The 16,220-nt window shown below is 45.8% G+C and overlaps 1 protein-coding gene across 1 annotated transcript in view; it reads left to right on the plus strand.

The window, feature by feature from the left end:
- Positions 1-16,220, plus strand: part of LOC126293151 (acetylcholinesterase-like) — a 95,394-nt gene that overhangs the window by 65,298 nt on the left and 13,876 nt on the right. The window contains exon 9 of the mRNA XM_049986626.1: positions 6,893-7,025. Coding sequence (XP_049842583.1) covers positions 6,893-7,025 — 133 coding nt within the window. The remainder of the gene's footprint in view (positions 1-6,892; positions 7,026-16,220) is intronic.

Genomic DNA, 16,220 nt, shown 5'->3' on the forward strand with positions numbered 1-16,220 from the left:
CTCCACTGTTCTGGTCCTTTCTTGTTCTGATACTTATAGACAATAATTACATTCTCCTACCCGGGGCACCCCAACTGGGTGGGGGATCAAGCAAGGCACTCCCTAAAAAATTTGCGTAATATGTTCGATATCTCGGATTTCTCATAAGCTGTGAGTGATGTTCCTGTAGTAAGGCCCAGAAGTCAAGCACATTCTTACTGCCATCTCGGAAAAGATAACGCACAGCCAAACCTCGAACCCAAGTCATTGCGTTTGTCTTTGTTTGGGGATAATATGTCCTATCTGGGAGAAGTAGTGTGCGTGGTTCTACTGTTTGCGGCCCCACCCGAAGGAGGAAGGCGATCATTTTTTTGACCAAACACCATACGTCCCCCGAAGGACCGCATATCAGGCGTTGCTCCTCTGTGTCTATAACATTGCACTGCAGACACAGTGGTTCGTCCGCCATATGAATTGTATGCAACCTGGAACGAGTCACGTATTTCCCATTTACCACCTGATACCACAGTGCGCGCGTTCCCGTATCAAGGTGTGGATGGTGCACTGTACGCCATACCACTGACCACGTAACTGTTGGTTGGCGGCGCTCTACGGCAGTATTCGGCCGTCGTCGAGTCAAGATGTGATATATATCATGTGCCGTTGTCGTCCTGGTAGTCGGTAGTTCCATATGTACATAACTGTGTTCCACAAAAAAGGTTCGCATATGGGTAAGCGATGGTGAGATGTGAGCCGCCGCTACCGGAGCCGAACGCGAAGGTGGAGCGAGTTCGTCTATCAAGGTGCCCGTCAAACATGTCTGGTGTCGTGTCCACATCTTTATCATTGTGGTTACATAAATAGCCACTGCTCGGTCGCGTACGTGGACTAGTCCAAGACCTCCATGACTATGAGGAAGGGTGAGGGTTTCGTATCCTACCTTAACAAGCAGACCTGTGTTCACAAAATATCCTAGTGCCGCCAGGATTCGGCGGGCCGACACCACCGGCATAGGAAGAACTTGTGCCAGGTGGAAGATGCGAGAGGCTAGATAAGTGTTGGCAAAGGTGACCCGTTGTATCATATCCAGTGCCCTTAACCTGTGACTTCGGAAACTCGCACGAATTGTTTGCAGAAGACGTCTGTAACTCAGTGCCGCCGTGCGTCGAAAGTCTGTAGTGAAGATAATTCCTAGGCATTTCATCTTGTTGATCGGCTGTAATGGTGTTACACTTCCTGTCGGGAGTCCTCTCCCGCTGTTCATCGCTCCCGACTTTGCCATGTTCAGGCGACTTCCCGTAGCCATACAATACAAAATAATCCAATGCAAGGCCGCTCTTGCCTCGTCGCCTGACCGTGCTAAAAACATTAGGTCATCTGCATATGTTCGGCATATAAACTTGTTGTGCGTTATCGTCATTCCTTGCAGTCGATTCCGGAGCCCGCAGAGCAGCGGCTCGACAGCGATGGCATACAATATCGTTGACAGCGGGCACCCTTGTCTGACCGATCGTGAGATGGTGATGGGCCCCACCAAGCGTCCATTAATGAGCACTTTGGATGCAGCTCCGTGGAGTAGTCTCATAACGACGGTGACAAACTTTCCGGAAACTTCATTTTCGTCATCACGTCCGTGAGATAAGCATGACTCAGCCTGTCAAATGCGCGATCGAAGTCTATCGATACCAATACACCCTGGAGACGACATGTTGATGCCAGTGTTATAACATCGCGGTAGTCGCTGAGTGCCGTTTGTATATTGCTATCTCCTCCTAACTGGGTTTGCTCGAGTGAAATCACTTGGCGTATTACGCGTTTAAAGCGTGCTGCAAGTATCCTGGCGCAGATCTTGTAGTTCTTGTAGTCGCAATTAAGAAGGGTCAGTGGCCGGTAGGCCTGTATCCCTGTGCCTCCAGACGGTTTGTGGATGGGGATGACCATTCCTTCCACGAAGGAGGGTGGAAGAGGCACGTTGGGAGACATCAGTTCGCAGTACATGGCAGTCCATCGTGGAATCATGAGATCTTTAAATGAACGATAGAACTCTAACGGAAACCCGTCGGGCCCCGGTGATTTGTGAGACGCTCTCTTATCAGTCGCTTCTATTACGTCGTCAACTGTGATTTCAGTTGTTAAGTCCAGGTTGGCCGACTCGTCGAGACACGCGGAGAGCGTTCGTCGGACCTCATGAAAGGCTGCCTGATCGTGTTCCGCTTCTTCATAGAGATGACTGTAGTGTTCCACGAAAGCGTTGGCAATATCTTTTTGCGTTGTCATGCGGCAACCATCTGGCAGTACGATCGTCTGTATTAAGGTTCTGCGGCTACGTTGTTTTTCTCTGATAATGTGATACATCGACGGTGATTCTCCACGGACTCGTTCAAAGGCCCTTGCACGGATAGCGACACCCTCCAGACGGAGGCGCGTTATGGAAATTATTTGGGCCTGTGCTCGTTTTATACCGGCACGACGCTCCTGTGAAGGTGCTTGTACAGAAAGTTCGCAGAGCATCGTGAAATAAAATTCCGTCGTGTGTCGCCTCCACATCATCTGCTCTCTTCCGTATGCAATTAACGCTCGGCGCAATGCAGGCTTAACGCATTCCAGCCACCACTGCAACGTCGTCGGATATGTCGGGAGGCGTCGTTCACACACGTGCCAAGTGTCTTCGACTATGTGTCTGCACTCAGGTTCCCTGAGGTGTGCTGTATTTAGTTTCCAAACACTGCGACTCCTCCACACTTGTTGACGACTCAGGGAGACCGTGCATATATGTGCCATGTGATCTGAAAAGGCGACAGGCCACAATTCCGCATCGAGGATCGCAGGTTCGAGACGACGTGTTACGTAAATGCGATCTAGACGACTTGCAGAGTGACTCGTGACGTAGGTGTATCCACGTCTGTCGCCATGTATCTTCTCCCATGTGTCAATGAGATTCATGTCCTGTATGCGTTGCCGCAGCTCCGGGCATGAAGTATAATGCGGGTGTTGATCTTTTGGTGCGAGCACTCAGTTAAAGTCGCCGCCAAATAAGACATGTTCATACCGACCTAAGAGTAGTGTTGCAATCTCCTCTGCGTAAAATCGGGATCAGTCTCGCCGTCTGTTGTACACCGACGGTGCGTAAATGTTAACGACCCGTACTCCCAGCACTGTGAGCGCCGGTCCTCGCGCTGACGGCAGGTACACCACGTCCTCGGCTACTATGCCGCTACGTAGAAGTATCGCTGTTCCGCTGCCGCCGTCGGTAGTAGGTGTAATGTACGTATCGTAATCATAGAGGTTGGGGAAGCTCTCAACACATACTTCCTGCAGCAGAACGATGTCGACGTCTGACGCATGCAACATGTCTCGTAATAATTGCAAATCGACAGGCTTTCTGATCGTATTAATACTAATAGACGCTGTTCGATATGCCTGCCACTGTTCCTCAGTACGTAAAGCGCACATGAACGCTTATCTTAATTTGTGTGCTGCTGCCCGGTGACATGCTGTCTGTGCGTCAGTCTGCATCTCCTGCGCGGTTAACATCCGGTGGATTTAGCACTCGCCATTGCGGGTGCCTCGTCGATGTGTGGGTCAGTATCGGATTCGTCGGCCCAGTTCCTGTGCTGGAGGTCCAGCTGCCGTCGTGTCTCTCCGGCCGGGCGGACCGAAGGCTGTGGCGTTGCTGCGGTGGGTGGAGGGACTCCTTCCGTCGGCTTTGCGTCCGGTGTGTCTGTATTCAGCCCCTGTCGAGCATGATTCGCGTCGTACTGCTGTGTGTTGCTTAGAACCTCCCGTTGCGCATCCGGATGCACTGTATCGACGTTACACCCAAGTCCGTCTGACGTGGACTGCAGTAAGCAGGTATCCGACGCCCCTGGCCGTCGTTTCTTGTGGCGCTTCGGCGACCGTTGTTTGCGCGTGTGCGCCTCCGTATCCGAGTGCGGAAGTGACTCCCGGTGCTCAGGGACGAAAGCAGCTGTCGGCACAACCGCAGGATCAATTTCCATACCTCCTACCGATCCTTTCCGCTCGGTTAAGGGCGTCGTCAGCGCCGGAGCGGCAGAGGTGTGCGTCGTTTCGTCACTGGAGGCGGTCTCTGCTGCACTCGGTTGCCGTAAACTGTCAGGATTCTGTAGCTGGTCGTTCTCGGGGTGGGATCTGTTCGAAATGCGTCCGCATACGTTAGTGGCAGCGGCGTCAACGTGGACGGAGGTACGGGTTCGCTGTTTGGAACTTGCACTATCGTCCGCTGCATACATTCGGAACGTACGTGGCCCTCTTTCCCGCATCCTGAGCATGTTTTGGGTTGTCCATCATAGATGACTATAGCTCTGCATCCACCGATGAACATGTACGAGGGTACATGTCGTGTCAGTTCTATTCTGATTTGACGCACCCCATTAAGAACGGGGTAAGTCGTGAAGTTGGACCATTTTTCCTCAACGTGGCTAAGCACTCTTCCATATGTGCGTAAGACGTCAACGACCAAGTCAGACGGAACCTCGAAGGGAAGTTCGAAAATGCGAATGTTTTGTAAGCCCAGTTCTGCATGATCAACAGTTACTTCTCCCAACATGCCCATCAGAGTGACGAAATTTGAGTCCATGTTTGGTATCTCGGATGATTCTGTCACATCCGCATCGTTAATCACCTTGACGTAAACGACACTACTCACAATGGAGAGGTGGATTCCGATAAGTTCGTTGTAATCAAGGTTAACTTCGTCTCGTAGGAACCTTTCTATTTCGTAGGCTTTCGGTCTCGCATATTCATTCGAAAATCTAATCTTGAGAGTCGACTTTCGGTATGCATGTGCCATTCTATATCGAGTCGTCTAAACGCACGAGTACGCCGAAGAGGTAAACAACTGCACGAGCGCGAGCTTCTCCGGCAGGGTCGTAAACAGACGTCCGTGCCGTAGCACCGCCGAAGGCAGACTGACGACTGAGCCACCCAAGCACGACTCACGCCCCTTCCTCACAGCGTTACTTCTGCCAGTACCTCGTCGCCTACCTTCAAAACTTAACAGAAGCTCTCCTGCGAACCTTGCAGAACTAGCACTCCTGAAAGAAAAAATATTGCGGAGACATGGCTTAGCCACAGCCTGGGGGATGTTTCCAGAATGATATTTTCACTCTGCAGCGGAGTGTGCGCTGATATTAAACTTCCTGGCAGATTAAAACTGTGTGCCGGACCGAGACTCGAACTCGGGACCTTTGCCTTTCGCGGGCAAGTGCTCTACCGACTGAGCTACCGAAGCAAAGGTGCCGAGTTCGGGTCTCGGTCCGCACACAGTTTTAATCTGCCAGGAAGTTTCAGTTCATAGACTCGTCTTTCAGGTGTTTACAAGAACTGACGTGTTGAAAAATCACAACACGATACTGCCGCATAAGAGGTAACATACGAGGACCCAGGCTGTCGGTGACGTACTGCTGAGCCGTCAGAGTTCCCTCAGCCGTGACCTGGCTCGCCACACCATGGTGTTGGGAGTAGCCCCGTACTGAGTCTCCAAAACAATTAAATAATAGCACTTCTCCTCACACCACCGCTTTGCCGCTTTGCTTGCCGATAATGATCACCCGCTATAGTTCCGAAACGCGATTTATCGCTCAGCATAAAACGGTGCCATTCATAATCAGTCCGTGCTGCCCGGTTACAACACCACTTAAACCTGAGCTGCTTCCTTTGTGGCGTTAACGGCAGTCTACGGTTGAGATGCTAATTCCCTAACGTTCCAGCGGAAGTCTCCGATAAATGATGCGGGATGACACAGAATGACGCGGAGACCATTACACGTTATCGGATGGCGGGCGTACATACAAAGGCGTTATGATGTACTTGGTGAAGAATACGGTGATCCTTACTTGTGGTGGTCAGACGTGTCGGACTGGAGACTTGGCAATGAATATACTTGCACTCAAGTTTCCATTCAGTCCAACATGAGCCCACTGCCACATCTTGATGCCTCACAAATAAGGGCATAGCACGATTCGGCCATCCGGTAAATGGAGACCCCTAATGAGGCTCCTTCCTAATTCTGCCGCACTTTCTCAGACGAGTACTCACGGTCATTGCGCGCTTGACGATGAACTGCCATCATCTGATGTTTTTCTCGCCCCCTTTTGTATCCTAACAGGTCTTATAGGAACACTAAACACCAATAACATTGATGCACTCTGGTGGCCTTTCCACCTGCCAAGGAGAATTGCAACTGTAAGCATTTAAACACATGTTACTGAAGGGTACATGTACCTACATACTACTACACTGCCATTCAATCAACCTTCTGTGCGCTTTAGGTTTTTCTCTTTTTTTTTGTTTGTGTTAGGCAGTCAATTTAAAATATGAAAATAAGTCACCATCGACACAGTTGGAGAAAAGTCGAATAATCTGAGCCGTATCTCCAGAAAGCGTCCAAGCCAAGTGAAAGAAAGAAATCATATGAACAGATATTGTGTGCGGCATATAGAAGCCAATCATATAACTGGCAGATTAGCGGACACTCTTCCCCTGGTGGAACATGATATATATTTAAGTTTATAATCTGGAATATAACGTTGAATTATACAATAACTGATAGCAATGCGTCACTGACGAACAAATGACAGAAGAGAAGCTGCTAGTATTTTGGCCTGTTTCTGCCCATTGGCAGCACTCAGTGCTCTAGAAGTTGGTGCTCGCGTGGTGTTCCGTGATTGGAAACACATTGGAGATCTTTAAGAATGTTGGAAAACAGACACTCACGACTAAGAACAAAACTTAAGAAACACGTACAATTATCCTGCCCTTTGTATTCAGCATTTACTGGTTCGATGCATTATTCTCGGAGACAGTCTTGCATTAAAGACGCACTGTCAACTGAGTATGCAACTTCTATGCCTCATGTAACATATACTGAAAATCTACTCACATATCTTTTTAGATGTTCACGGACATCAAATTCGCCGAGCCGACGGATTCCATACTGCATCTCATGGCCAACGCATCGTCACAGACTTTTTACTACTATCAATTTGCCTACAGAGGTCCAAATACGCCCTTGCCGCAGTATCCAGGTAGGTAATGACCACTGACTTTATAACACTTTTCGAAAATCGGCACCGATTATCAAGATTAAAGTTCAGATAATTAGAAATCTTTAAATGTATCGCTGAGAAAATACTTTTGCTAGTCTTATGTATGTCACTCTTTGCTGTTTTTGCCTGAATTGTAAATTACATTGCTTCAGTATACATTTTGGAGCTATTTTCGTTGTACGAATATTTTCTTCGAAAATGTAAGATTTCAGTTTCTGTAACAGCACAGTTATGTCAAGATAATTTTGAGAAGGGCATACCAAAAGCATCGTTCATAGTGTGGCACAAGTTTCTTGAAGCTTACTATTAACCACAGAGAACTCATTTGCGTGTAACGGTAAACACAGAATGACCGTGAATAATCTATTTCCAAACTTTTCGCACTCTTGTTATGTCATGGATACATTTCAATTAAGTAACATTATCATTGTATTACAAGCGGTGGAGGAGGATTGAAAAAATTGTGTTTAATGCCCTGCCGACAGTGAAGTCATTAGGAATGGAGCAGAAGCTCGGATTAGGGAAGGGGAGGAAAAAATATCGGCTTCGTCCTTTTCAGGGGGACCATCGAAGGATTTATCTTAAGTTTTTAATGGAAGCCACGGTAAACCTAAATCTGGATGGCTGGACGGGGACAGATGACATCTCTTTCCGAAAGTGACTCCAGTGTCTCACAAGACGTGTCTTGTACAAACTAATGGCTATCACAATGTGGCCTTCGATATACGGCCAGACTTATCTTGACCAAAGCAATTAGCGCTGTACTCAGCACGATTAATGCTCTCCTTATCTCTTTTATCTCAACGGAAGCTCTCAAGCGAGCACTGCACCAAGTCGTGACTGTTTCATCACAGTAAGCCATAGATAACTAATATAATTATGTACATTAATAACGCTGGTTAGTTACAGATGTTTTCGTTTTTATAGAAAAGAAGAAGTCATCTCTCAGTCTCCTGGGCCTTATCAATGTACATCACACGAAAATATATGCTAACAGCGTATTTTGATTCTCAAAGCTATATGGAAAAAACAAGAAGTGATGACGTCCGTAAAATGTTAAATAAACCAAAGTAGGTGAGACGTTAACTTCTCTTCAGTGATAGTTATACTGGTACGCGGAATGATGGTTTTCATCATACCTTGACGGGAAAAAATCCCATCACCATGAAGGAGTTGTACGTAATGAACGAAAGTTGTTAAGCGTGTTTGTACATCTTAAGGATGACGTCTACTAAGATTTCACGCCATTCAATTAAATTTGGTGACAGTGGCGCCACTATGAGAAGACAGATCGGGCTTGTTTCAAATACGTGCTGTAACGGTCGTGAGCGTTAGTTACCTTTGAGATTGGACATTGTGAGTTGATGTTACATAAGAGTGCCTTTAAGGCAACAAAGACGCCATTACCAACACGTCAACGACTTTGAACGAGGCCGTGTAATAGAGCTACGAGAAGCTGGTTGTTCCTTCCACGATACTGTTGAAAGATTTTGTAGGAATGTATCCCCTGTACATAATTGCTGGCAGCGGTCGTCACGGGAATGTACAGTCGCAAGAAGGCCGGGCTGAGGATGACCACGTAGCATTATCGAGAGGGAAAACCATCATGTTCGGTGCGTGGCTCAAGTGCATCATGCTGCGTCTTCAGCCGGCCCCTGTGGCCGAGCGGTTCTAGGCGCTGCAGTCCGGAACCGCGCTGCTTCTGCGTTCGCAGGTTCGAATCCTGCCTCGGGCATGGATGTGTGTGATGTCCTTAGGTTAGTTAGGCTTAAGTAGTTCTAAGTTTTAGGGGACTGATGACCTCAGATGTTAATCAAAATATCCACGGGTGTACTGCCGGTCTACAATGTCCAACGGGCTCAATATTTCCGCGATCACACATGTCTCCATCATCAGGTGAACTGACGGACTGAGCTCCTGTGAATGTGCCGGCACGGAGATCCGTACGCTATGGCTGCTCAGAGGGAACTGGGTTCGGTCGCGCTGCAGAATATATTGGGGCATCAAGGATTGCCCAGTCTGAGAACAGAAGTTCAAGCCATGCGGCTACGCCTTCAGTAATAAAATTGACATTAAAACAATAGCTTTTTGGTTGTCATTTTTTTGCTTTAAAATGATTTAAAAATACATTAGCTTCGGTCACACATTCAAACAATATATACATTATACTCACACATACATATTACAGTTATCACATTCTCAAACTCATTCATTCATCTTTGATATAATAATAACAAATAAATAAACAATAAATACAGTAAATAAGATTAAAATATAATTAAAATAAAATAAATTTTAAGATTAAAATAAATAAAAATTAAAATTAAGGGTAAAATTATTAAAATTGTTAAAATTACTAAAATTATTAAAATTATATAAAAATATACACACAAGATGTGTAGTCTTGTTATTCGCGTAGGTCATCGGGCCATCTGGTGGAGGCCAGGTAGTGCACCCTGTGTCCAAGTTATCGTACATGTTCGTTGTCTGACTTGTGTGTTTTCATACAAGGTTTTTGCAGTGGTTCTGAATCGATCTGCGAGTTGGTGAAGTTCATTCGTTGGGAACCGGTATGGCAGATGGAGTCCTCTTTTCAGAGCACGATTCTGAATTCTTTGTAGACGTTGTATGTGGGTTGGAGTAGCATTGCCCCACACAACAGCAGCGTAGTCTACGATTGGCCGCACCAGTGTAAGGTACAATATCACCCCCAGTCTTGATGGTAGTGTTGACGCTGGGTTTAATAATGGGTAGAGCTGTACCATTCTTCTCCTGGTTTTCTCTCGAATATCTTCTATATGAGTTTGCCATGTCAATCGCCTGTCGAGTGTCACACCCAAGTATTTTGCTGTTTTTGACCACGTGACTGGGGTGCCCCTTATCTCTGCATCAGAGATAATGAGCGTCCTATGTATGTATGGCATCTGGCCACATGGTATGGATAAACTACTTGACTTCCTTACACATCTAATCTCCATACACCCCCAAAATCTAATTCAGTATGGAGACTGAAACGGAGGGTAAACTACCTTTCCTTGACATCTTGGTCAAGAGAAGGGCTGGCGGCACCCTAGGTCATGGGGTATATCGGAAGACAACGCACACTGATCTGTATTTGCACGCAGACGGCTGCCATCACCCTTCACAGAGGAATGGGGTACTTAAAACTCTAGTACATAGGGCGCATACTATCTCTGACGCAGAGAGTCTACCCCAGGAATTGGAACATCTGAGAACTGTATTTCGAAAAAAGTGGGGACTTAGAGTGGCAGATTCAACGCGCTCTCCGCCCAACCATTACAGCACAAACTGTGGAGATGAATGAAATCACGAGGGAGGAGGTAGGCACTGCGTTTATTCCATATACAGGTGCACTCTCGGGGAATATCGCACGCATTTTGAAGAAACACCGGGTCGGAACTGTGTTTTGTCTTCCGAATAAAACTCGTGCACTGGTGGGGAGCGCCAAAGATGACCTCAGTCTGAGGAAGGTCGGCGTGTACCAGATTCCGTGTCAATGTGGCAAGTCGTATATTGGTCAGACGATGCGTACCGTCGAGGATCGATGCCGTGAACACTAGAGCCACACTCGACTGATGTATCCGAGCAAGTCGGCGGTCACTGAACATTGTTTGTCGGAAAATCACGCTATGGAGTATGAACGCACGAGGATCCTGGTACAGACGTCGAGATACTGGGACAGCGTTGTTAGAGAGGCCATCGAAAATCGCACCAATGACGACCTCATAAACCGTGACTGTGGCTATAATCTTAGCAAGGCTTGGGAACCAGCGATTAATCAAGAGTAAATCGAGAATACGTATAGTTGTGACAACCACGGCGGACAGAGCCATCACCCCGACGTCATCTCAGACGCCGTCGCAATCTGTTCCACCGCGAGACCGTGGCGCGGGGCGCGGACGGTGGAGGGAGCGCGCCGCGGGCGGAGGGTATTTAAATCGGCCGCCGCCGCGACCGAACCCAGTTCCCTTTGAGCAGCCATAGCGTACGGATCTCCGTGCCGGCACGTTCACAGGAGCTCAGTTCACCTGACGATGGCGACATGTATGATCGCCGAAATATTGTGCCCGTTGTACACTGTAGACCGGCAGTACACCCGTGGATAATTTTATTATCAAATACCCCGGGAGAAACTCAAGAATCACACCTCAGATGTTAATTCCCATAGTGCTTAGAGCCATTTGAACAATTTTTGAACTGGGTCTACAGCAGCAAATCTAGTAACAATTGGCACAACAGTGACATGGTGAACTGTCACAGGTACGTTACTACAATGTCAGCTCCGAGACAGCCGCCCTGTAGCGTACATTCCACTGACCACAAACCACCCAGGTCTGCAACTTGAGTCGTGTCAAGGGAGAGCTCATTGGAGAGCGGAGTGGAGGTATACTGTGTTTTTTTATGAAAGCCGGTGATGTAAGTGTGTTGATTAGAAAGGGTTTAGGTAAACGCAAGCAGAAACCCTTGTACGGCCTAGGCACATTCGGCCTACAGCTAAAAATGCCGTATGGTGTGCGATTTCGTAGGACAGCTGGAGCATTCTCGTGGTTATCCCACGCACCCTAACTGCATATCTGTATGTCAGTCTGGCGCTTCGACCCGTTGTGCTGACATTCATCAACATCATTCCAGGGTGTGTATTCCACCAGTATCACGCTAGCACACATTCCATCTTTGTAAGCCAACATGCTCTACGTAGTGTCGACAGGTTTCCGTAGCCTGCTTGATTACCAGGTCTGTCTCCAATCCAGCACGTACTGGATATCATCGGACAACAACTCCAGCCTCATCCGCATGACCGACCAAGTTCAACAGGCATGGCACTCAGTCCCACAGACTGAAATCTGGCACCTATGCGATACATTGCATCCACGATACCATTCTTCCATTCGACATTCCGGAGGCTACATTAATTAGTAATTTTTGCGATGTGACCTTGCAACGTTAAACACTTAGGTATGTTACCTAGACATACGTATTCCCAGAATTACTTTATATTAATTATGCCTTGGTGATGGGATTCTTTTCCGTTAGTATATGTTGTTTATTCCACACTGCTATGACGGACACAACATGCTGCAACCTAGGTGTTTGTTTCAAATTAAACGATACTGAATATTCTTGAAAACTACTTCTTTTAAGATATTTGTACCAGAGGAGGACCCACACACTAAAAATGAATTGTAATTTTATACTACGACAACCCATCAAGAGGGACATTTTGCTGAAATGAGGGATTGACAATCGTGTACCAGTTTATTATCAGACGTGCTTCCAGGCACTTTCTCCATATGTGTGCTAAACTGTTGTACTGTATCCTACCAGTATCCCATGCGAGATGAAATAATGTCATGGACTTAATCGTAATTATTAATTATGCGATTCAGTTTCGTATTTCCAGCAGGTAATATTCATTTCCAAAACCCCCCAGACGAGCGATGAAATAGTTCCCCAAGCAGCGGTGAAGTAAATGGGACTTCGTTTCTGATGAGCGCGCGACCCATGGGTTATTGAATCTTAAGAAGAAAGAAATGTGAAATATTTGAGTTGTGTTTGATTCTGTGATTGACAGTAAAACTGGGGGCTATCTTTTTTAGTGGAAACAGGATCCTCAATCTTCGGAGTTCTTTAGAGCATATATAGAGTGAACATTAATAAAGCCGACAAACTCCAGGGACGGACTACTGAATGGAAATGGAGGAAAAAATATCCTATGAACATGTGTCCCGAAATGCATCGTTGCGGCGGTAGCTGGTGCTGATGAATAAAAGTTCCTCAGAATAGGTGCCTACAAGACGACGATTCTGCATATTGATGATGCTAGTTCTGGTAAAGGCTGTTTCGTCTGTATAGTGGACTGAGGACAGAAATCCTATAATTGTGATGATCTGGTGCAAAACCATCGACAAGATCCTTCCCGTAGAGAAAAATCTGCTGCCGATGTTATCCAGTACGTATATGCTCTTGCCATAAGAGATTGGTAAGTCTACTCTCTCTCTCTCTCTCTCTCTCTCTCTGCTTTATCTTTAAAATTGTCTATCTTCTTGTGTTCTCAAATGATACTGTTGGATAAATGGCCAAGTCATCCCCAAAGCCAGCCAGACTACATACGACTACTTAAATTTCGGTTCTAACAGCACCCGATCTTCATTATTCTCGAATGATCTCCTGTTAAACAGAATTCGAAGTGAGCTGTGAAAATAGATCACCTTGTCTGAGTCCAACTTTATTTCAAAGGACTCTTAAATCTATTTATTGAATGTTGCATTTACTGTGTTGTTCCTATATGTACAAGTAACACCCATCCACGGTTCTTTAAAGGAGAGAGTTTCATGTATAAGAAAGCTTCAAACGTCTGACTACTTTATAAATAAGTTAACGTGTTAATTAACTGACACTGAAAAGTAAAATATTTCTGATTCAACACACCGTAATTTTTCTCGATGTTTGTGATGTCATATTTCCTGCTCTATCCTTCATAAAATGATATAATTTTGCAGGTACATTCAGTGGAATATTTGGATATCTGGAAATCTGTTGCGGATACATTGTAGTAAAGAAGTAATAGATTAGAGCGTTCTCCCAATTACTGATGCTCTGTTTGCATGAACTGCGGAATTGTAGTGAACGATAAACTTTTCTCACTACATTATTTTTTTGTTTTTTTTTTTTGGGGGGGGGGGTGGAGGTTATTAGCATGAGAAATTTTTGAAGGTTTGAAATAATGTGTAAAGTTTGTTGCTAGTCGCTAAGTGCTGTCATTCTTAAATACTTTCTGATTATAGTTAAAATTTGGGTGTCGTGAGTTGCACTGATTCAATGTACAAAGGTGTTTTCTAACTTCAATACCTGTCTCACTATGTTAAAGGTTTAACGTAAAATTATTCCTCTTAATGAGTGCATTGTAGAATCTTAAATGCTTAAATTCGGTCGGTAACAATATGCAAATCTAAAAACCAAATTCTTGTTGCTCATGGAAGCCATCAGATAGACGACATAAAACTGAACCGAGATTAGAGTTTAGCTGTTTAGTAGTAAAGGCCGTCCTCTGCGGCCTCTCACATGAGTATCAGTAACGATTCTCGTTCAGTTTAATGATGAGTATACTGAAGTCGGGAACAGCAACGACGTAGCGAGCACTTAAAGTTGTCTTGTATCTGATAATGTTCTTCAGACTGAAAATTTATTTTAACCTAGCGAGTAAGTTACCAATCAATCATATCTAATATATGAAATACAGTTCTCTGTGTGCTTCAGAGAGGAGACAGAAACGGAAATCGGAAAGTACTATTCGTTACTACGTTTTGTTATTGTAATTAAGTTAGAAAACGGCACAATAAATATCAGTTTTGGCCGAGATGCGACGACCGCAATGAGCAAAAGGATGTCTGTGCTGGAGGCAGCTGACCGTTACAATCGACCGCGTAGTGACAACCCAACAGATCCGTGTAGAACCCTCAGACTTCCCTATAAAAGAGGGCCCAGTTTACGGCAACAATAGAAAATAACATCAACCACGATAGTTTGTTGTTTTCTCGTTGGGACTGAGTCTTGAAATAGTGCCGAACAGGATCTCGGATTTTCACTGCTTCTGGTTTTTGAGAAGCACATAATGCCCACAGCTTGTGGTCAGTGTACACAAGACGCTTTCTTGGTGAAAGTCTTACACCGAAACCTCAATTAGCGAGGCGTAGTAACACACTCTGACACAAATGTGTATTGTGACTCCGTGACTATTACGATTAGTCAGGCGTAAGATACCTTCGTGGTATACGCGGTCCGAAGGTGAACAACTGGCCTGCAGGGGGCTAAGAGCTGCTGCCTGTTGAGCTGCTACCACCTGCAGGTTTGGGGAACTCGCCATCATCAGTTGCTGTCATATTTGGTCTTCACATTTCTCGCTCACGTTCTTCTCAAACCATGTAGTACCTTTATAAATATCAGAATGTATTAAAAAATGTAGTTTCTTGTTAACCAGTAAGACAGAACGAACATTTTTTCAGCGCAAAAGGTTTCTTTTTATGATTGAATGTAAATCTTTGTAGCACAAAACATCACAACATATTACCGAGTCAAATTTTGACTCTCCACGGTTATATGATTGTGATGTGGCCTTTCGCGTTCATCTAACTTTCATGTTGATTTTAAGATCCGGTCGCGCGCGGTAGCCGCGCGGTCCTAAGCGCCTTGACACGGTTCGTGCAGCTCACCCCGTTGGAGGTTCGCGCCCTCCCTTGGGCATGCGTGTGTATGTTGTCCTTACCGTAAGTTAGTTTAAGTTATATTAAGTAATGAGTAAGCCTAGGGACGATGACCTGAGCAGTTTGGTCCCCTAGTAACTTACCACAAATTTCCAAATAAGATCCAGAAGCAAACTCGAACAGACTACTTCGAGTTATTATATTTGAAAAGTCTACCCAGTCACATACCAACTGACTGATTGTTTCATGCTTGCAAGTAGGACAGCTTATGATTCTTCTGAGCCTAGACGGAACGTAATTTATTTCCTTTGGTTCCACCCGTTTTAAAGAAACAAGTGGGTGGGTTTTTGTGAATGTCCTGGGCTTGACGCAGTTCGTAATATCGCGCCAAACTGTGACATGAAGAGGCGTGGCACCAGGCAGTAATGCGTGTCACATGGCTCTTACCAGAAATATTCTTGAATGAGACTCTCTGACCGCTCACCGCAACGCGGAAGTGGGATCTACAGCTGACAGTGTTAGTCCGAGTTTCTTGCCACAACCACGTGACGTAACATAGAAGCTCCCAGATGTCTTTGGGCAACTGAACGACAGACACCAACTCGAGGATTAATGAACATCATGCACACCTCTGTCCATGGTTATACCTGGATATATGATAGCGAAGGTATGACGTCTTCCATAGGTTGTTGATAAGTCCTCAGATATCACTGCGTAATAATCTTTGCAGGACTCGTAGGCTACTTCAGTTGATTAAGCTAGCGTTCTGTAAACTTATTTATTCTATAGTCTAGCACGTCTGCCCAGTTCACGTATTGCGGTCGGCATCGATGTGATCAACCAGCTTGGTCTAATACTACGATGCAGCCACTCTGAAGCGTACAACGCTGCATTCATCACACTCAAAACTTACTGCCACAACGGACGCATTCGAATACACAGGATGAAATTG

The sequence above is a fragment of the Schistocerca gregaria genome, chromosome 1 (genome assembly GCF_023897955.1).
Source record: "Schistocerca gregaria isolate iqSchGreg1 chromosome 1, iqSchGreg1.2, whole genome shotgun sequence".
Lineage (NCBI taxonomy): Eukaryota > Metazoa > Arthropoda > Insecta > Orthoptera > Acrididae > Schistocerca > Schistocerca gregaria.